We start from the raw sequence: 23356 nt of genomic DNA on the forward strand, positions 1-23356 counted from the left end.
GGCTTCCAGTCACAAAAACAACCTTCGACCATCACCCTCTGCCTTCTGCCACTAAGCCAGTTTTGTATCCAAAGTGCCAAGGCACCCTGGATTCCATGGGCTCGTACCTTCTTGACCAGTCTCCTGTGCGGGACTTTATCGAAGGCCTTACTGAAATCCATGTATACCACATCCACTGCGTTACCCTCATCCACACGCCTAGTCACCCCCTCAAAAAATTCAATCAAATTAGTCAGACATGATCTTCCCTTGACAAAGCCATGTTGACTATCCCTGATTAATCCTTGCTTCTCCAAGTGGAGACTAATTTTGTCCTTCAGAATTTCTTCCAATAATTTTCCTACCACTGATGTTAGGCTCACTGGCCTGTCGTTCCCCGGTTTTTCCCTACTCCCCTTCTTGAATAATGGTATTACATTAGCGGTTCTCCAGTCCTCTGGCACATCCCCTGTGGCCAGAGAGGTTCTGAATATATGTGTCAGAGCCCCCGCAATCTCCTCCTTTGCCTCACACAGTAGCCTGGGATACATTTCGTCCGGGCCTGGGGATTTATCCATTTTTAGGCCTGCTAAAACCGCCAATACCTCCTCCCGCTCGATGTTAATATGTTCGAGTATATCACAGTCCCCCTGCCGTATTTCTATGTCTACATCGTCCTTCTCCATAGTGAAAACAGATGCAAAAAATTCATTTAGAACCCCTCCTACATCTGCCGGCTCCACACACAGATTGCCATTTGGTCATTGGGCAGTGACCTAGTACTGACCCCTGGTCTGGTCATTAGGCAGTGTCCTCGTACTGACCCCTGGTCTGGTCATTGGGCAGTGTCCTAGTACTGACCCCTGGTCTGGTCATTGGGCAGTGTCCTCGTACTGAGCCCTTGTCTGGTCATTGGGCAGTGTCCTAGTACTGACCCCTGGTCTGGTCATTGGGCAGTGTCCTTGTACTGACCCCTGGTCTGATCACTGGGCAGTGTCCTAGTACTGATCCCTAGTCTGGTCACTGGGCAGTGTCCTAGTACTGACCCCTGGTCTGGTCATTGGGCAGTGTCCTCGTACTGACCCCTGGTCTGATCACTGGGCAGTGTCCTAGTACTGATCCCTAGTCTGGTCACTGGGCAGTGTCCTAGTACTGACCCCTGGTCTGGTCATTGGGCAATGTCCTCGTACTGACCCCTGGTCTGGTCATTGGGCAGTGTCCTCGTACTGACCCCTGGTCTGGTCATTGGGCAGTGTCCTTGTACTGACCCCTGGTCTGATCACTGGGCAGTGTCCTAGTACTGATCCCTAGTCTGGTCACTGGGCAGTGTCCTAGTACTGACCCCTGGTCTGGTCATTGGGCAGTGTCGTCGTACTGACCCCTGGTCTGGTCATTGGGCAGTGTCCTAGTACTGACCCCTGGTCTGGTCATTGGGCAGTGTCCTCGTACTGACCCCTGGTCTGGTCATTGGGCAGGGCTCTAGTACTGACCCCTGGTCTGGTCACTGGGCAGGGCTCTAGTACTTTTTCCTAATCTGATCACGAAGACATAGGGGAGACATTCAACTGCAGGAGCCAGTGCAGAGAAAGGCCATGAATTTGTTCAATGGTGGCAGCACTTGCATGGAGTGACAATCTGCCCCTAAATTAGTAACTCAGCTGTGACGTTGTGGGAGAGCCAAGATCGGACCTGGTGTCCAGAAATTGGCCACTAGGTTTTACGCAGAATGCATAGCACAGAAAGAGGCCACTCGGCCCAACTGTTCTATGCCAGTGTTTATAGTACAAACAATCCTCCTCCCCCTCTAATTACCCCTTCCCACTCTACCCCCATATCCCTCCTCCCCCTCTAACTACCCCTTCCCACTCTACCCCCATATCCCTCCTCCCCCTCTAATTACCCCTTCCCACTCTACCCCCATATCCCTCCTCCCCCTCTAACTGCCCCTTCCCACTCTACCCCCATATCCCTCCTCCCCCTCTAACTACCCCTTCCCACTCTACCCCCATATCCCTCCTCCCCCTCTAACTACCCCTTCCCACTCTACCCCCATATCCCTCCTCCCCCTCTACCTACCCCTTCCCACTCTACCCCCATATCCCTCCTCCCCCTCTAACTACCCCTTCCCACTCTACCCCCATATCCCTCCTCCCCCTCTAACTACCCCTTCCCACTCTACCCCCATATCCCTCCTCCCCCTCTACCTACCCCTTCCCACTCTACCCCCATATCCCTCCTCCCCCTCTAATTACCCCTTCCCACTCTACCCCCATATCCCTCCTCCCCCTCTAACTACCCCTTCCCACTCTACCCCCATATCCCTCTATTTCCTTCTCCCTCGTGTACATCCCCTCAAATACATCAACACTGTCCACCTCAACCACTCCATGTGGCAGGGAGTTCCACATTCTCACCACTCTCTGCATAAAGAAATTGCTCTTCAGTTCTATATTTGACCTGTTAGTGACGATCTTAACATCAGTGGTAGGAAAGATAATGGAATCCTTACACAAAGGTGTAATAGAAAAAACATCGACAAACCAAAAATATCATCGAGTAGTTAACACGGGTTCCCAAAGGGAAGGTCATGCTTGACCAAACTTATTGAATTTTTGAAGAAGTAACAAAAAGGATAGACAAGGGTATCATAGTGTGTTGCAGCACAGGAGGAGGCCATTCGGCCCATCGTGCCTTTGCCAGCTCTTTGAAAGAGCTATCCAAGAGCTGTGGGTACGGTAGCATAGTGGTTATATTACTGGAATGGTCATTCAGAGGCCTGAACTAATAATCTCAGAGTCATGAGTTCAAATTCCACCATGATAGCTAGTGAATTTAAATTAAATCAATAAAATCTGGAATTAAAAGAGTAGTATCAGTAATGGTGGCCATGAAATTACCAGATTGTCATAAAAACCCATCTGGTTCACTCCTCTGTTCCAAAGTAAACAACCCCAGCCTATCCAATCTTTCCTCATGGCTAAAATTCTCCAGTCCTGGCAACATCCTCGTAAATCTCCTCTGCACCCTCTCTAGTGCAATCACATCTTTCCTGTAATGTGGTGACCAGAACTGTACACAGTACTCAAGCTGTGGCCTAACTAGAGTTTTATACAGTTCCAGCATAACCTCCCTGCTCTTATATTCTATGCCTCGGCTAATAAAGGAAAGTATTCCATATGCCTTCTTAACCACCTTATCTACCTGTCCTGCTACCTTCAGGGATCTGTGGACATGCACTCCAAGGTCCCTCACTTCCTCTACACCTCTCAGTATCCTCCTATTTATTGTGTATTCCCTTGCCTTGTTTGCTTTCCCCAAATGCATTACCTCACACTTCTCTGGATTGAATTCCATTTGCCACTTTTCTGCCCACCTGACCAGTCCATTGATATCTTCCTGCAGTCTACAGCTTTCCTCCTCACTATCAACCACACGGCCAATTTTTGTATCATCTACAAACTTCTTAATCATGCCCCCTACATTTAAGTCCAAATCATTAATATATATCACAAAAAGCAAGGGACCCAGTACTGAGCCCTGCGGCACCCCACTGGAAACAGCCTTCCAGTCTCAAAAACACCCGTCGACCATTACCCTTTGCTTCCTGCCACTGAGCCAATTTTGGATCAAACTTGTCACTTTCCCTTGGATCCATGGGCTTTTACTTTTCTGGCCAGTCTGCCATGTGGGACCTTGTCAAAAGCCTTGCTAAAATCCATGTACATAAGATCATAAGAAATAGGAGCAGGAGTAGGCCATTCGGCCCCTCGAGCCTGCTCCACCATTCAATCAGATCATGGCTGATCTTTGACCTCAACTCCACTTTCCTGCCCGATCCCCATATCTCTTGATTCCCTTAGAGTCCAAAAATCTATCGATCTCAGTCTTGAATATATTCAATGACTCAGCATCCACAGCCCTCTGGGGTAGAGAATTCCAAAGATTCACAACCCTCTGAGTGAAGAAATTCCTCCTCATCTCAGTCTTAAATGGCCGACCCCGTATCCTGAGACTATGCCCCCTAGTTCTAGACTCTCCAGCCAGGAGAAACAATCTCTCAGCATCTACCCTGTCAAGCCCCCCTCAGAATCTTATATGTTTCAATGTGATCACCTCTCATTCTTCTAAACTCCAGAGAGTATCGGCCCATTCTACTCAATCTCTCTTCATAGGACAACCCTCTCATCCCAGGAATTAATCTAGTGAACCTTCGTTGCACCGCCTCTAAGGCAAGTATATCCTTCCTTAGATAAGGAGACCAAAACTGTACACAGTATTCCAGGTGAGGTCTCACCAAAGCCCTGTACAATTATAGTAAGACGTCCTCACTCTTGTACTCCAACCCCCTTGCAATAAAGACCGACATACCATTTGCTTTCTTAATTGCCTGCTGTACCTGCATGCTAACTTGTTGTGTTTCTTGTATGAGGACACCCAAATCTCTCTGAACACCAACATTTAATAGTTTCTCACCATTTAAAAAATATTCTGTTTTTCTATTCTTCCTACCAAAGTGAATAACCTCACATTTCCCCACATTATACTCCATCTGCCACCTTCTTGCCCACTCACTTAACCTGTCTATATCCATAAGAACATAAGAAATAGGAGCAGGTGCAGACTACATCAAACTCGCTACCCTCATCGACCCTCCTCGTTACCCCCTCGAAGAATTCAATCAAGTTAGTCAGACACGACCTTCCCTTAACAAATCCGTGCTGACTGTCCTTGATCACTCCGTGCCTTTCTAACTGACAGTTTATCCTGTCCCTCAGAATTGATTCCAATAATTTGCCCACCACCGAGGTTAGACTGACTGGCCTGGAATTACTCGGATTATCCCTCGCTCCCTTTTTAAACAATGGTACAACGTTGTAACATTTTTGGGTTTTCCTTGATTTTATTTGCCAGTATTTTTTCATGCCCTCTCTTTGTTTTCCTAATTTCCTTTTTAATTTCACCCCTGCACTTTCTATATTCCTCTAGGCTTTCTGCAATATTCAGCTCTCGATATCTGACATAAACTTTCCTTTTTTGCCTTACCCTACCCTGTATGCTCCTTGACATCCAGGGGGCTCCAGATTTGGGAGTCCCGCCCTTTTTCTTTGTGGGAACATATTTGCTCTGAACCCTCACTATCTCCTCCTTGAAGGCCTCCCACTGATGGTAGTGGAAAGTGGGATTAAGCTGGATAGTTGTTTTTCGGCTGGGATGGACACAATTGGCTGAATGGCCTCCTTCTTTGCCATAAAGTTGTATGATTCTATGGTTGATCCCCGTGTCCTCACTCCTTGTTCAGTAATCCTCGTGTTAAGGAAGGTCTCAGGAGCCTCACTTCAAGTCCTGAAATAAAGCTCGTGCGTTTCCATTGTTACAGGAATTTATCCAGAAATGCTTGGCTCCAGACCCCCTTCAACGACCCAGCGCCCACGACCTGCTGTTCCACCGAGTTCTCTTCGAGGTCCACTCGCTCAAGCTGTTGGCTGCTCACTCCTTCATCGACAACCAGCGTGAGTGACTCGTCTACAGACAGATTCAACAGTCCGAGAATTGCCAGCTCTCACCCCCCAGCACCTGCTCCATGGCCCCTTCACTCAATCTTCCTCATTAAGCTGTGAGGAGGACACAAAGAGTCTGCAAAGGGATATAAACAGGTTAAGTGAGTGGGCAAGAAGGTGGCAGATGGAGTATAATGTGGGGAAATGTGAGGTTATTCACTTTGGTAGGAAGAATAGAAAAACAGAATGTTTTTTAAATGGTGAGAAACTATTAAATGTTGGTGTTCAGAGAGATTTGGGTGTCCTCATACAAGAAACACAAAGTTAGCATGCAGGTACAGCAAGCAATTAGGAAAGCAAATGGCATGTTGGCCTTTATTGCAAGGGGTTTGGAGTACAAGAGTAAGGAAGTCTTACTACAATTGTACAGGGCTTTGGTGAGACCTCACCTGGAGTACTGTGTACAGTTTTGGTCTCCTTATCTAAGGAAGGATATACTTGCCTTAGAGGCGGTGCAACGAAGGTTCAGTAGATTGATTCCTGGGATGAGAGGGTTGTCCTATGAGGAGAGATTGAGTAGAATGGGCCGATACTCTCTGGAGTTTAGAAGAATGAGAGGTGATCTCATTGAAACATATAAGATTCTGAGGGGGCTTGACAGGGTAGATGCCGAGAGATTGTTTCCCCTGGCTGGAGAGTCTAGAACTAGAGGGCATAGTCTCAGGATACGGGGTCGGCCATTTAAGACTGAGATGAGGAGAAATTTTTTTCACTCAGAGGGTTGTGACTCTTTGGAATTCTCTACCCCAGAGGGCTGTGGATGCTGAGTCGTTGAATATATTCAAGGCTGAGATCGATAGATTTTTGGACTCTTGGGTAATCAAGGGATGAGGTTGAAGATAAGACCATAAAAGCATAGGACCATAAGAGATAGGAGCAGGAGTGGGCCATTCAGCCCCTCGAGACTGCTCCGCCATTTAATGAGATCATGGCTGATCTAATTTTTACCTCAACTCCACTTTCCCGCCCTTTCCCCATATCCATTGACTCCCTCGCTGATCAAAAATTTGTCTAACTCAGCCTTGAATGTATTCAATGACTCGGCCTCCACAGCTTTTTGGGGTAAAGAATTCCACAGATTCACGACCCTCTGGGAGAAGAAATTCCCCCTCAGTTCCATCTTAAACGGGCGACCCCTTATTCTGAGACTAAGCCCCCTAGTTTTAGATTCCCCCATGAGGGGTAACTTCCTCTCAGCATCTACCTTATCGAGTCCCCTCAGAATCTTGTTTGATTCTTAATTGCCCTCTGAAATGGCCGAGCAAGCCACTCTGTGGTAAAATCTCGTGAAAAAAAGTCATAATAAGAATAAAACCGGACGGACCACTAGGCACCGGACACGACAAAGGCAAACCAAGCCCAGTCGACCCTGCAAGGTCCTCCTCACTAATATCTGCGGACTTGTGCCAAAATTGGGAGAGCTGTCCCACAGACGAGTCAAGCAACAGCCTGACATCGCCATACTCACAGAATCATATCTTTCAGCCAACGTCCCAGACTCTTCCATCACCATCCCTGGGTATGACCTGTCCCACCGGCAGGACAGACCCACCAGAGGTGGCGGTACAGTGATATACAGTCAGGAGGGAGTGGCCCTGGGAGTCCTCAACATTGAATCCGGACCCCATGAAATCTCATGGCATCAGGTCAAACATGGGCAAGGAAACCTCCTGCTGATTACCACCTACCGTCCTCCCTCAGCTGATGAATCAGTCCTCCTCCATGTTGAACACCACTTGGAGGAAGCACTGAGGGTAGCAAGAGCACAGAATGTACTCTGGGTGGGGGACTTCAATATCCATCACCAAGAGTGGCTCGGTAGCACCACTACTGACCGAGCTGGCCGAGTCCTGAAGGACGTAACTGCCAGACTGGGCCTGCGGCAGGTGGTGAGCGAACCAACACGAGGGAAAAACTTACTTGACCTCGTCCTCACCAATCTGCCTGTCGCAAATGCATCTGTCCATGACAGTATTGTGACCACCGCACAGTCCTCGTGGAGACGAAGTCCCGTCTTCGCACTGAGGACACCATCCAGCGTGTTGTGTGGCACTATCACCGTGCTAAATGGCATAGATTCAGAACAGATCGAGCAGCTCAAAACTGGGCATCCATGAGGCACTGTGGGCCATCAGCAGCAGCAGAATTGTATTCCAGCACAATCTGTAACCTCATGGCCCGGCATATTCCTCACTCTACCATTACCAACAAGCCAGGGGAACAACCCTGGTTCAATGAGGAGTGTAGAAGAGCATGCTAGAAGCAGCACCAGATGTACCTAAAATTGAGGTGCCAACCTGGTGAAGCTACAACTCAGGACAACATGCATGTTAAACAGCGGAAGCAACATGCTATAGACAGAGCTAAGCGATTCCACAACCAAAGGATCAGATCAAAGCTCTGCAGTCCTGCCACATCCAGTCGTGAATGGTGGTGGACAATTAAACAACTAACGGGAGGAGGAGGCTCTGCAAACATTCCCATCCTCAATGATGGTGGAGTCCAGCACGTGAGTGCAAAAGACAAGGCTGAAGCGTTTGCAACCATCTTCAGCCAGAAGTGCCGAGTGGATGATCCATCTCGGCCTCCTCCCGATATCCACACCATCACAGAAGCCAGTCTTCAGCCAATTCGATTCACTCCGCGTGATTTCAAGAAACGGCTGAGTGCACTGGATACAGCAAAGGCTATGGGCCCCGAAAACATCCCGGCTGTAGTGCTGAATCCTTGTGTTCCAGAACTAGCTGCGCCTCTAGCCAAGCTGTTCCAGTACAGCTACAACATTGGCATCTACCTGACAATGTGGAAAATTGCCCAGGTATGTCCTGTCCACAAAAAGCAGGACAAATCCAATCTAGCCAATTACCGCCCCATCAGTCTACTCTCAATCATCAGCAAAGTGATGGAAGGTGTCGTCGACAGTGCTATCAAGCGGCACTTACTCACCAATAACCTGCTCACCGATGCTCAGTTTGGGTTCCGCCAGGACCACTCGGCTCCAGACCTCATTACAGCCTTGGTCCAAACATGGACAAAAGAGCTGAATTCCAGAGGTGAGGTGAGAGTGACTGCCCTTGACATCAAGGCAGCATTTGATTGAGTGTGGCACCATGGAGCCCTCGTAAAACTGAAGTCAATGGGAATCAGGGGGAAAATTCTCCAGTGGCTGGAGTCATATCGAGCACAAAGGAAGATGGTAGTGGTTGTTGCAGGCCAATCATCTCAGCCCCAGGACATTGATGCAGGAGTTCCACAGGGCAGTGTCCAAGGGCCAACCAGCTTCAGCTGCTTCATCAATGACCTTCCCTCCATCATAAGGTCAGAAATGGGGATGTTCGCTGATGATTGCACAGTGTTCAGTTCCATTCGCAACCCCTCAGATAATGAAGCAGTCCGAGCCCGCATGCAGCAAGACCTGGACAACATCCAGGCTTGGGCTGATAAGTGGCAAGTAACATTCGTGCCAGACAAGTGCCAGGCAATGACCATCTCCAACAAGAGAGAGTCTAACCACCTCCCCTTGACATTCAATGGCATTACAATCGCCGAATCCCCCACCATCATCATCCTGGGGGTCACCATTGACCAGAAACTTAACTGGACCAGCCATATAAATACTGTGGCTACGAGAGCAGGTCAGAGGCTGGGTATTCTGCGGCAAGTGACTCACCTCCTGACTCCCCAAAGCCTTTCCACCATCTACAAGGCACAAGTCAGGAGTGTGATGGAATGCTCTCCACTTGCCTGGATGAGTGCAGCTCCAACAACACTCAAGAAGCTCGACACCATCCAGGACAAAGCAGCCCGCTGGATTGGCACCCCATCCACCACCCTAAACATTCACTCCCTTCACCACCGGCGCACTGTGGCTGCAGTGTGTACCATCCACAGGATGCACTGCAGCAACTCGCCAAGGCTTCTTCGATAGCACCTCCCAAACCCGCGACCTCTACCACCTAGAAGGACAAGAGCAGCAGGCACATGGGAACAACACCACCTGCACGTTCCCCTCCAAGTCACACACCATCCCGACTTGGAAATATATCGCCGTTCCTTCATTGTCGCTGGGTCAAAATCCTGGAACTCCCTTCCTAACAGCACTGTGGGAGAACCATCACCACACGGACTGCAGCGGTTCAAGAAGGCGGCTCACCACCACCTTCTCAAGGGCAATTAGGGATGGGCAATAAATGCCGGCCTCGCCAGCGACGCCCACATCCTATGAACGAATAATAAAAAATGTTTCAACAAGATCTCCTCTCATTCTTCTAAACTCCAATGAGTATAGACCCAACCAGTTCAATCTTTCCTCATAAGACAACCCTTCCATACCCGGAATCAACCTAGTGAACCTTCTCTGAACTGCCTCCAATGCAAGTATGTCCTTCCTTAAATAAGGGCACCAGAACTGTATGCAGTACTCCAGGTGTGGTCTCACCAGCACCCTGTACAGTTGTAGCATGACTTCCCTGCTTTTATACTCCATCCCCCTAGAAATAAAGGCCAATATTCCGTTTGCCTTCCAGATTACCTGCTGCACCTGTATGTTGACTTTTTGTGTTTCATGTACGAGGACATCCAGATCCCTCTGCACCGCAGCATTTTGTAGTATTTCTCCATTCAAATAATATTTTGTTTTTTTATTTTTCCTCCCAAAGTGGATGACTTCACATTTTCCCACATTATATTCCATCTGCCAAATTTTTGCCCATTCACTTAACCTGTCAATATCCCTTTGCAGACACTTTGTGTCCTCATCACAACTTGCTTTTCCACCTATCTTTGTATCATCAGCAAATTTGGCCACAAGACACTCTGTTCCTTCATCCAAGTCATTGATATATATTGTAAATAGTTGAGGCCCCAGCACTGAGCCCTGCGGCACCCCACTAGTTACAGATTGCCATTTTGAAAATGACCCTTTTATCCCGACTCTTTGTTTTCTGTTAGTTAGCCAATCCTCTATCCATGTCAGTATATCACCCCCAACACCATGAGCTCTTATCTTGTGCAGTAATCTTTTATGTGGCACCTTATCGAATGCCTTTTGGAAATCCAAATATACTGCACCCATTGGTTCCCCTTTACCCACCCTGCCCGTTACTTCCTCAAAGAACTCTAATAAATTTGTCAGACGCGATTTCCCCTTCATAAAACCATGTTGACTCTCCTTGATTGTATTATGAGTCTCCAAATGTCCTGCTACTACTTCCTTAATAATGGATTCTAGCATTTTCCCAATGACAGATATTAGGCTAACTGGTCTATAGTTACCTGCTTTCTGTCTCACTCCCTTCTTGAATAGGGGTGTTACGTTTGTGGTTTTCCAATCCGCTGGGACCTTTCCAGAATCTAGTGAATTCTGGAAGATTACAACCAATGCATCCACTATCTCTGTAGCCACTTCCTTTAAGACCCTCGGATGCAAACCATCAGGTCCAGGGGACTTGTCAGCCTTTAGACCCATTAGTTTAGCTGGTACTTTTTCTCTGGTGATAGTGATTGTTTTTAGTTCCTCCCTCCCCTTTGCCCCTTGATTTTCTACTTTTATTGGTATATTATTAGTGTCTTCTACTGTGACGACAGATACAAAGGGCCTGATTTTACCAGGGGTGCGGGTTCCCGGCGGATGGGCAACGCGCCCGGTGAAATTAGTGGGTTTCCCGCCCGATCGCAGCAGGCAAACCACTAATTGGATCCACTTACCTGCTCCTCCGGGTTCCCCGCTGCTGATCTGCGCGTCGGGCGGGCTGCGCATGCGCAGTAAGGTCTGTCAGCTGGAGGCGCTCTATTTCAAGGGGCAGTCCTCCACTGACAGATGCTGCAACCAATAGCAAAGATGACTGCATGGAGCAGCCCAGGGGGAAGGCTGCTCCCAGTTTAATGATGCCTCACTCCAGGTATCAATACATGGGGTGAGGAGGAGGGGGAGGACAGGAAGGCCTGGCTCGAGGTGGCAGAGGGGGCCACCTGCGCCACCAACATATCGCCCACCTGCATACAGTGCAGGAGGCGCTGCAATGACCTCAGTAGGTCAGCCAAAGTGAGTACACGTAGTCTTTCCCCTACACTCCGTCTGCCACATCACTGCCCCCACCCCACATCTCCTTCTGCACTGCCAACACTACTCTGTCACATGACCCCTCACACCCACTCAAACCTCATCCTCATCCTACTTGCACTTACTCACCTCGCCAGTACTCATCCCACCACTACCACTCAACCCAATCCTCATACAATCTCATGGCTCTATCCCATACTCACCCTCTCGTGCATCTCTCTCACGGCCAGCCTCACTCAACCTGCCACCACCTGTGCTGCAGCCACAGGCCATGCATCACATATGTGCAGTAGGCAGCGTAAGGCAAACGTGTCGTGAGCATGAAGGGGATGCACAAGGGTGTTTGAGGGTTTGTCATGGTTGTTACTTATATTGAATTTCAGAACAACTCACATCACACATTATATTGGCACCACCACTGCCATGTCTCCGCGAATCCTGTCCGGTTTGTGCAATAATGCCCGCTCCTGGGTATCACTATGAGGACCCACTACTGATGCCACCCATTGTGTCACTGCAGAGTGGGTGTAGGTGTATTTGCAGGGCTCTTTTGTGCAGACGACTGAGAGACATCGGCGATGTCCCCGGTTGCACCCTGGAAGGCTGCGGAGGGGAAGTTGTTGAGGGCAGTGGTGACTTTGACAGCGACAGGTAAGAAGATGGTGCACGGGCCAGCCAGGAGCAGCTCAGCATGAAAGAGGCTGCAGATGTCCACGGCTACATGTCGAGTGACTCTGAGCCTCCGTGTGCACTGCTGCTCAGAGAGGTCCAGGAGGCTGAGCCTCGGTCTGTAGACCCTGTGGCGAGGGTAGTGCCCTCTGCGACGCATCTCTCTCTGCGGTTGCCCTCCCTCCTGCTGTGCAGGTGGATGTGTCACAGCACTCTGTTGTGGAGCTCCACGTGTCAGAGGTGGACGGCGTGGATGGCGAGGCTGGTGAGGCTGTTCGCCCTCCGAGGAGGTCATGACTGCAGCTACGGCGGCCCCCATCCGCAAGATGTACATCTGAGGGGGTCCGCAAGGTAGATACATGTCTCCGGACCCCGGGGTAAGTGTGCAGGTTGGTGACTTTGACCGTCAGGAGGAGGGTGGTGGAGGCCAAACTTTGTCCCAAGTGACAGAGTCGCCTCCTGCAATGGGTGAGGGTCTCCCCCCACCACCTGTCAAATGGACCTTTGCAGCTGCCACAGGCTGACAGCTGCAACACGTCCATTTCAACTGGGAGTGTTTCCCCCAGTGTGGGAAACAGTCCCATTTTGTTCTAAAATCCCACACAGTCCCTTAACCAGGTCAGTCAATGACCTGAAATAGCTCAGTAAATACTCTCAAGTGGCATCCCGCTGGCTTTAATTGCCTGCGGGATTCCCACCAGCGGGGGCTGCGCACACACCCCCGCACGTCAGCGGGGAACCCGGAAGTGGGCGGGATCGAGGCGCGATCCGGTCGGGATCCAGGATTTCGCAATTTTCGAGGCCCCCCCGCCGAGAACACACCCGATAGTGGGTGCTAAAATCGGGCCCAAAATATCTGTTCATTTCCTCTGCCATTTCCTTGTTTTCCATTATTATTTCCCCAGTCTCATCCTCTAAGGGACCAATGTTTACTTTAGCTACTCTCTTCCTTTTTATATACTTGTAGAAGCTTTTACTGTCAGTTTTTATATTTCTTGCTGGTTTACTCTCATAATTTATTTTCTCCCTCTTTATTATTCTTTTAGTCATCCTTTGCTGGTTTTTAAAGTTTTCCCAATCTTCGGGCTTACCAGTAATCTTTGCCATGTTGTATGCTTTTTCTTTTAACCTGATACCATCCTTGACTTCCTTAGTCAGCCATGGTTGGTTCACCCTTTTTGTGGAGTCTTTCCTCCTCACAGGGATATATTTTTGTTGCGAGTCATAAAATATCTTTTTAAATGTTTGCCACTGCTTATCCACCATCATACCATCTAATCTGTTTACCCAGTCCACTTTAGACAATTCCACCCTCATTCCTTTATAATTGCCCTTATTTAAGTTTAATACAGTAGTTTCAGACCCAAGATCCTCGCTCTCAAACTGGATGTGAAATTCTATCATGTTATGATCACTGCTTCCCAAGGGATCCTTTACTTTGAGATCATTAATTAATCCTGTTTCGTTACCCATTACCAGATCCAAAATGGCCTGTTCCCTGGTTGGTTCCCCGACGTATTGGTCTGAGAAACAGTCCCTAATACACTCTATGAACTCCTCCTCAGGGCTATTTTTGCCAATTTGATTTGTCCAATCTATGTGAAAGTTAAAATTGCCCATGATTATTACATTATCTTTTTTACAAGCTCCCCTTATTTCCTGATTAATATTTTGCCCTACAGTGTAGCTACTGTTAGGGGGCCTACATACTACTCCCACCAGTGATTTCTTTCCCTTGCTATTTCTTACCTCCACCCAAATTGATTTGACATCAGACCAGCCCTAGAGCTCTGACTCTCATTCCCAGGGGTCCCAGGGCTCTGACTCTCATTCCCAGGGGTCCCAGGGCTCTGACTCTCATTCCAGGGCAGCCCCAGGTCTCTGACTCTCATTCCTAGGGGCCCCAGGGCTCTAACTCTCATTCCTGGGGGTCCTAGTGTTGGACTCTCGTTCCCGGGGGCGTCAGGGGTCTGACTCTCATTCCCAGGGGTCCCAGGGCTCTGATTCTCATTCCTGGGGGTCCCGGGTCTCATTTCAAACAGTGAATAGCAGAAACGTCCTTGCCTGGTATGGTGGTGTAATGGTTCGATTACTGGACTAATAATCCAGAGAACGTGACAGTGTGAGAAATTGAATTCAGTTTAATTAAAAAAGCTGGTCTCAGTAAGAGTGACCGTGAAGCTGTCGAATTGTCGTAAAAACCCAACTGGTTCACGAATGTCCTTTAGGGAAGGAAACCTGCCGTCCTTACCCGGTCTGGGCCTATATGTGACTCCAGTCCCGCACCAACGTGATTGACTCTGAACTGCCCTCTGAAGCGGCCTAGTGATGGGCAATAAATGCTGGCCTTGCCAGCGATGCCCACATCCTGAGAATGAATTAAACACCAGAGAGATGTGAGTCTGTGAAATTCACTTGAGGCAGAAACTGCATCAAAGCAAGATTGGATTGGAGAGAAACTAAATACTGCAGAAAGCCTAGGAGTATAGAAAGTACAGGGATGACGTAAAAAAGGAAATAAGGAAAGCAAAGAGAGGGCATGAAAATATATTAGCGAGTAAGATTAAAGAAAAGCCAAAGATGTTTTATAAATACATTAAGAACAAGAGGATAGCTAAGGAAAAGGTGGGACCTATCAGGGATGAGAAGGGTAACTTGTGTGTAGAAGCAGAGGATGTGGGTAGGGTTTTAAATGAATATTTTATCTCCGTATTCACAAAGGGTGTCCTTGTACACCAGTCGCTGAAAGCGAGCATTCAGGTGCAGCAAGCAGTTAGGAAGGCGAATGGTATGTTGGCCTTCATTTCAAGAGGATTTGAGTACAGGAGCAGGGATGTCTTACTGCAGTTATACAGGGCCTTGGTGAGACCACATCTGGAGTATTGTGTGCAGTTTTGGTCTCCTTACCTAAGAAAGGATATACTTGCCATAGAGGGAGTGCAACAAAGGTTTACCAGACTGATTCCTGGGATGGCAGGACTGACGTATGAGGAGAGATTACATAAGAACATAAGAAATAGGAGCAGGAGTAGGCCAATCGGCCCCTCGAGTCTGCTCCGCCATTCAATAAGATCATGGCTGATCTGATCCTAACCTCAAATCTAAATTCATGTCCAATTTCCTGCCCGCTCCCCGTAACCCCTAATTCCCTTTACTTCTAGGAAACTGTCTATTTCTGTTTTAAATTTATTTAATGATGTAGCTTCCACAGCTTCCTGGGGCAGCAAATTCCACAGACCTACTACCCTCTGAGTGAAGAAGTTTCTCCTCATCTCAGTTTTGAAAGAGCAGCCCCTTATTCTAAGATTATGCCCCCTAGTTCTAGTTTCACCCATCCTTGGGAACATCCTTACCGCATCCACCCGATCAAGCCCCTTCACAATCTTATATGTTTCAATAAGATCGCCTCTCATTCTTCTGAACTCCAATGAGTAGAGTCCCAATCTACTCAACCTCTCCTCATATGTCCGCCCCCTCATCCCCGGGATTAACCGAGTGAACCTTCTTTGTACTGCCTCGAGAGCAAGTATGTCTTTTCTTAAGTATGGAGACCAAAACTGTATGCAGTATTCCAGGTGCGGTCTCACCAATACCTTATATAACTGCAGCAATATCTCCCTGTTTTTATATTCTATCCCCCAAGCAATAAAAGCCAACATTCCGTTGGCCTTCTTGATCACCTGCTGCACCTGCATACTAACTTTTTGATTTTCTTGCACTAGGACCCCCAGATCCCTTTGTACTGCAATACTTTCCAGTTTCTCGCCATTAAGATAATAACTTGCTCTCTGATTTTTCCTGCCAAAGTGCATAACCTCACATTTTCCAATATTGTATTGCATCTGCCAAATCTCCGCCCACTCACCCAGCCTGTCCATATCCCCTTGTAGGTTTTTTATGTCCTCCTCACTCTCTACTTTCCCTCCCATCTTTGTATCATCTGCAAACTTTGATATGTTAAACTTGGTCCCCTCCTCCAAATCGTTAATATAGATTGTAAAGAGTTGGGGACCCAGCACCGACCCCTGTGGAACACCACTGGCCACTGGTTGCCAGTCCGAGAATGAACCATTTATCCCAACTCTCTGCTTCCTGTTAGATAACCAATCCTCCACCCATGCCAGAATATTACCCCCAATCCAGTGATTCTTTATCTTGAGATTGGGTCGACTAGGCCTATATTCACTAGAGTTTAGAAGAATGAGAGGTGATCTCATCGAAACATATAAAATTCTAACAGGACTAGACAGACTAGATGCAGGAAGGATGTTCCCGATGGCTGGGGAGTCCAGAACCAGGGGTCACAGTCTCAGGATACGGGGTATGCCATTTAGAACCGAGATGAGGAGAAATTTCTTCACTCAGAGGGTGGTGAACCTGAGGAATTCTCTACCACAGAAGGCAGTGGAGGCCAAGTCATTAGATGTATTCAGGAAGGAGATAGATATATTTCTTAATGCTAAAGGGATCAAGGGATATGGGGAAAAAGCGGGAACAGGGTACTGAGTTAGATGATCAGCCATGATCATTTTGAATGGAGGAGCAGGCCCGAAGGGCCGAATGGCCTACTTTTGCTCCTATTTTCAATATTTCTATGTCAGGATGAAGACAGCAGAGTGAATGGTTTGCACAGAGATATGTGAGGGAGTTGGGAACACAGATGAAATAATTAGTCTGCAGGCACATCGAGATACTTGGGAGGAATGGGTCCCTGCAGTTCAATGTCGAGAAGGCAAGCTTCATCCGTTCGACAGAGAGAATTCCAACATGTGTGTACATCAGACAGAGGGACCTGGGGGTTATTGTCCTCCATTCTCGGTGCATGAGCTGTGGCATGAGGCTGTCTGAGAGTCAATAGGGTGTTCGGTGTCTTACTGGGACAATGGTAGCCACTGTGATTGCCTTGGCAACGGGCAGTAATCACCAGGCTTTGTTCTGTGATCTTAAAATGCGAAGGATTCGAAATTGTCACTTCCACACCGCCTGAGGAAGGGGAAAGCCCCCGAAAGCTTGTGGGATTAAAAATAAAATCGTTGGACTATAACTTGGTGTTGTAAAATTGTTTACAATTACTGGGACAAGGATGTGAAGGCCTTAGAGAGGGTGCAGAAGAGATTTACTAGAATGATTCCAGGGATGAGGGACTTCAGTTATGTGGATAGACTGGAGAAGCTGGGGTTGTTCTCCTTGGAACAGAGAAGGTTGAGAGGAGATTTGATCGAGGTGTTCAAAATCATGAAGGGTCTGGACAGAGTAAATAAGGAGAAACTGTGTCCAGTGGGAGAAGGGTCGGTAACCAGAGGACACAGATTTAAGGTGATCGGCAAAAGAGCCAGAGGGGAGATGAGGAAACATTTTTTTACGCAGCGAGTTGTTCTGATGTGGAATTCACTGCCTGAAAGGGCGGTGGGAGCAGATTCAATAATAACTTTCAAAAGGGAATTGGATAAATATATGAAGGGAAACATTTTCATGCCTATGGGGGAAGAGCAGGGGAGTGGGACTAATTGGACAGCTCTTTCAAAGAGCCGGCACAGGCACAATGGGCAGAATGGCCTCGTTCTCTGCTGGATGATTCTTTGATTCTATCTTACTCCTCTGAACTTTCCTCTCTCATTTCTCCTAGAATACACCCCTCCCCCCGTCCCTTCCACCCTGCGTTCTGACCGTGCTGAAATCAAATCTCATCACACACTCACCTCCTCCATCTCATTCGATCCCAGGACCTCAAAACTGTGGAACTCCTCCCCTCCCTCAGCCTCCCCACCCTTTGTCTCTCCTTGAACCATAGAAAAGATACAGCACAGAAGGGGGCCATTCGGCCCATCGTGTCCGCGCCGGCTCGAAGAACAACCAGGTGCCCGTTCTAATCCCACCTTCCAGCACCCGGTCCGTAGCCCTGCAGCTTACAGCACTTTAGGTGCAGGTCCAGGTACTTTTTAAAAGAGTTGAGGGTCCCTGCCTCTACCACCAATTCGGGCAGTGAATTCCATACACCCACCACCCTCTGGGTAAAAAAGTTTTTCCTCATGTCCCCTCTAATCCTTCCGCCAATCAACTTAAATCTATGTCCTCTAGTTCTTGAACTCTCCGCTAGGGGAAACAGGTACTTCCTGTCTACTCTATCTGGGCCCCTCATAATTTTGTACACCTCAATCAAGTCTCCCCTCAGCCGCCTCTGCTCCAAGGAAAACAACCCCAGCCTATCCAATCTCTCCTCGTAGCTGCAATTTTCAAGCCCTGGCAACATTCTTGTAAATCTTCTCTGCACTCTCTCCACAGCAATTACGTCCTTCCTGTAATGTGGTGACCAGAACTGTGTACAATACTCCAGCTGTGGCCTTACCAGCGTTTTATACAGTTCCATCATTACATCCCTGCTTTTGTATTCTATACCTCGGCTAATAACGGAGAGCATTCCGTATTCCTTCTTCACAACTTTATCTACCGTACTGCCACCTTCAGGGACCTGTGCACATGCACTCCAAGGTCTCTAACTTCCTCTACCCCTCTCAATATATTCCCATTTACTGTGTATTCCCTTTTACTGTTTGCCCTCACTAAGTGCATTACCTCACACTTCTCCGGGTTGAACTCCATTTGCCACTTTTCCGCCCACTCCACCAACCCATTGATATCTTCTTGGAGTCTACAGCTATCCTCTTCACTATCAACTACACGGACAATTTTTGTGTCGTGCCTTCTCCCTCCGCCTATTCGACTGGTCTTTCTCCGGTTGGTTTCTGCACTCAGAGTCTTGGGCTCAGCCCAGCTTCTCGATTCGTGAAGTGACCGATGTTTATGAAGTGAGGAGGAGAAACCGTGCCTGGGAGACAGAGTGACACTCACCGCCAAACAGTCAAAGAGGGGGTCTGATCCAAAGGTGGGACGGAGACATTGCAAGGAGATGAGGCAAAGGAGGATCACCTGGAACACAGTAAAAGCATCAGGGTATTGGGGGATCTATCAGATCACTGACAGGACATTCATCTGATCTAAGACAAGAGATCCATTGGATCACTGGGAGGAGATCAGTAACGAAAGGGTTAAGTGAACAAGCTGAGAAAGGGGTGGAGCCACAGTATGGACTGAGAACACTCACTCTTAAAGAGACAGGAGGCTGAAAACAGGATACCTCGAACTCTCACCTTCTCTCCCAAACCAACCTCCAATTTCTCTTGTTTGCTGCTTCACCTCGTCCAGTACTGATTCAAAACCTCAGGTTCACAATCCGTGCCCGAGCCCCGAGCTCTGGACCCCAACTCCCGCCTGAACCCCGACCCCTGCTCGTCCCAACCCCCGCACAGACCCCGAATCCCACCAGGACCCTGACCCCCACCCGAACCCCGAACCCCCGCCCGGACCCCGAACGCCGACCCCGTCCAATGCCCAACTCCCACCCAGATCGCAACTCCTGACCAAACCCCGACCCCCACCTGAACCCCCCCAACCCAGCACAGACCCCGAACCCCCAACTGATTCCCCCCAACCCAGCACAGACCCCAAACCCTCAGACCCCCGCCAGGACCCCGACCCCTGCCTGGACCCCCCAACCCCTGCATAGACCCGAACCCCCAACTGAACCCCCCAACCCAGCACAGACCCCGAACCCCGAACCCCCGCCCGGACCCCGAACGCCGACCCCATCCAATGCCCAACTCCCACTCAGATCGCAACTCCTGACCAAACCCCGCCTGAACAGACCCCGACCCCCACCTGAACCCCCAACCCCCGCATAGACCCCGACCCCCACCTGAACCCCCCAACCCAGCACAGACCCCAAACCCCCAGACCCCCGCCAGGACCCTAACCTGAACCCGCCCGAACCCCGCGTCCCATCCTCCTCTGCCCGAGCCTGGTGTGTCGAAGGAGCAGCCAATAGCCCTGCAAGCTGTTAGTTTCTCTCTCTTTTGCCTGGTTGTTTGGTTACACTGGGTGTCTCTAACCAAGGTGGGGTTTACCCCTTTGTCTGTTATGAAAGGGCAGCTTCGAGTTTCTCCCTCCAGTGGCTGCCCCAGGGCAGGTGGGAAGCTGCTGGGTCTCAGTCAAGGGCTCCACGGATGCTCGTGGTCAGTGACTGTAAGAGCTCGAGCCTGAGAGGGGCTGACTGCAGACTGCAGCATCTGATCGTCTGCTGGGGAAGTCTGGCACAGCCGGCTGTCTGGAACGAGGAAGTGTGGTCGTCCTGAGAGTAACATGTTCCACTCCTATTGATCAGTGTGTTTCCAGCCCAGTGAGGGAGGAAGCAGCGCTGGATCTAGTTCAGGGAATGAAGTGGGGCAAATGGAGCATGTTTCAGTGGGGGAGCATTTGGGGAACAGTGATCACAATATCATTAGGTTTAGGAAAAGGAACAATCAAGTGTGAAATTACTTAACTGGAGGAGGGTTAATTTCGTTGAGTTAAAAAGGGATCTTGCCCGGGTGGATTGGAATCAAAAATTGGTCGGCAAAATAGTAATTGACCAATGGGAGTCCTTCAGGGGGGAGGTGGTTTGGGTACAGAGTGGACACATTCCCACGAGGGGGAAAGGAAGGGCATCCAATGATAGAGCTCCCTGGATGAGTGATGATATAGAGATTAAAATGAAACAGAAAAAGGAGGTTTATGATGAATGTAAGGTTCATAATATCATAGAGAACCAGGCTGAACAGAGGAAGTACAGAGGAGATCTAAAACAGGGAATAAAAGGGGCAAAGAGAGAGAATGAGTGTAGTGCAGTGGATGAGAAAAGGGTGGCACTGCCAAATCTAGAGCCCCCTGGTTGTCTAGAAGTATACGGGGCAAGATAAAGCAGAAAAAGAAAGCTTATGACTGTCACAGAAAACTAAATACTGCAGAAAGCCGAGAGGAGTATAGAAAGTACAGGGATGACGTAAAAAAGGAAATAAGGAAAGCAAAAAGAGGGCATGAAAATATATTAGCTAGTAAGATTAAAGAAAACCCAAAGATGTTTTATCAGTACATTAAGAACAAGAGGATAGCTGAGGAAAAGGTGGGACCTATCAGGGATGAGAAGGGTAACTTGTGTGTAGAAGCAGAGGATGTGGGTAGGGCTTTAAATGAATATTTTGTCTCCGTATTCACAAAGGAAAGGGATGATCCGGGCGTAGTAGTTAAAGAGGAGAGGTGTGAAATATTGGATAAGGTGAACATAACGAGAGAGGAAGTACTAGAGGGACTGGAATCCTTGAAAGTTGATAAGTCACCAGGGCCGGATGGATTGTTTCCTGGGCTATTGAAGGAAGCCAGGGAGGAAATAGCGGATGCTCGGAGGATCATTTTCCAATCCTCACTAGATACAGGGGAGGTACCGGAGGACTGGAAGACTGCAAACGTAGTACCCATTGTTTAAAAAGGGGACGAGGGAAAGGCCGATCAATTATAGGCCGGTCAGTCTTACCTCGGTGGTGGGCAAACTATTAGAATCAATACTGAGAGATAGGATAAACTGTCACTTGGAAAGGCATGGTTTAATCAGGGATAGTCAGCATGGATTTGTTCAGGGAAGGTCATGCCTTACAAATCCGATTGAATTCTTTGAGGAAGTGACAAGGAGGATTGATGAGGGTAGTGTAGTGGATGTTGTCTAGTGTGAGGTAATGCACTTAGGGAGGGCAAACAGTAAAAGGGAATACGCAGTAAACGGGAATATATTGAGAGGGGTAGAGGAAGTGAGAGACCTTGGAGTGCATGTGCACAGGTCCCTGAAGGTGGCAGTACGGTAGATAAGGTTGTGAAGAAGGCATACGGAATGCTCTCCGTTATTAGCCGAGGTATAGAATACAAAAGCAGGGATATAATGATGGAACTGTATAAAACGCTGGTAAGGCCACAGCTGGAGTATTGTGGACAGTTCTGGTCACCACATTACAGGAAGGACGTAATTGCTGTGGAGAGAGTGCAGAGAAGATTTACAAGAATGTTGTCAGGGCTTGAAAATTGCAGCTACGAGGAGAGATTGGATAGGCTGGGGTTGTTTTCCTTGGAGCAGAGGAGGCTGAGGGGAGACTTGATTGAGGTGTACAAAATTATGAGGGGCCCAGATAGAGTAGACAGGAAGTACCTGTTTCCCCTAGCGGAGAGTTCAAGAACTAGAGGACATAGATTTAAGCTGATTGGCGGAAGGATTAGAGGGGACATGAGGAAAAACCTTTTTACCCAGAGGGTGGTGGGTGTATGGAATTCATTGCCCGAATTGGTGGTAGAGGCAGGGACCCTCAACTCTTTTAAAAAGTACCTGCACCTAAAGTGCTGTAAGCTGCAGGGCTACGGACCGGGTGCTGGAAGGTGGGATTAGAATGGGCACCTGGTTGTTCTTCGAGCCAGCGTGGACACGATGGGCCGAATGGCCCCTTCTGTGCTGTATCTTTTCTATGGTTCTATGGGGCTGAAGGAAAAGGGTGAATGTGATTGGGACTATTTACTGATGTAGAGGGTAAACCCCCCATGGGCTGATTGGTCGAATGGCCTGTTTCCGTGTTGTAATTTGTGTGTATTTCAGTGTGTTACCACAATCGGCCTCTTCCACACTCAGCTTTGCACAACAGCGCTGGCTGAAGTGAGCACTTGTGAAAACAAGGCCTTGTTAACAGCCGAAGAGCAGCCTCCATCGAGTAGTGTGTCACACTTTTTCCAAGATAAATGCAAGTTTTTGTCGTGAAAGAGTTAATGACCCCCCTGGCTCTGTAATTGCTTAAAAACTTCTCAAACCTCTCACCGTGGGATCACAACTCACGTTCTCTGGATTATTAGTCCAGTAATTGAACCATTACACCACCATACCAGGCAAGGACGTTTCTCCTATTCACTGTTTGAAATGAGCCCTGGGACCCCCGGGAATGAGAATCAGATCCCTGGGAACCCAAGGAATGAGACTCAGAGCCCTGGGACCCCCAGGAATGAGACTCAGAGCCCTGGGACCCCCAGGAATGAGAATCAGAGCCTTGGGACCCCCAGGAATGAGAATCAGAGCTCTGGGACCCCCGGGAATGAGAATCAGAGCCCTGGGACCCCTGGGAATGAGACTCAGAGCCCTGGGACCCCCAGGAATGAGAATCAGATCCTTGGGACCCCCAGGAATGAGAAT

The 23356-nt window shown here is 48.7% G+C and overlaps 1 protein-coding gene across 1 annotated transcript in view; it reads left to right on the forward strand.

Annotated features, from left to right (window-relative positions):
• The window catches only part of LOC137332684 (nuclear receptor-binding protein 2-like), a 195974-nt gene that overhangs the window by 136424 nt on the left and 36194 nt on the right, over positions 1 to 23356 (forward strand). Inside the window, exon 12 of the mRNA XM_067996634.1 lies at positions 5357 to 5489. Within this exon, the coding sequence (XP_067852735.1) occupies positions 5357 to 5489 (133 nt within the window). The remainder of the gene's footprint in view (positions 1 to 5356; positions 5490 to 23356) is intronic.

This window comes from Heptranchias perlo, chromosome 2, assembly GCF_035084215.1.
Source record: "Heptranchias perlo isolate sHepPer1 chromosome 2, sHepPer1.hap1, whole genome shotgun sequence".
Lineage (NCBI taxonomy): Eukaryota > Metazoa > Chordata > Chondrichthyes > Hexanchiformes > Hexanchidae > Heptranchias > Heptranchias perlo.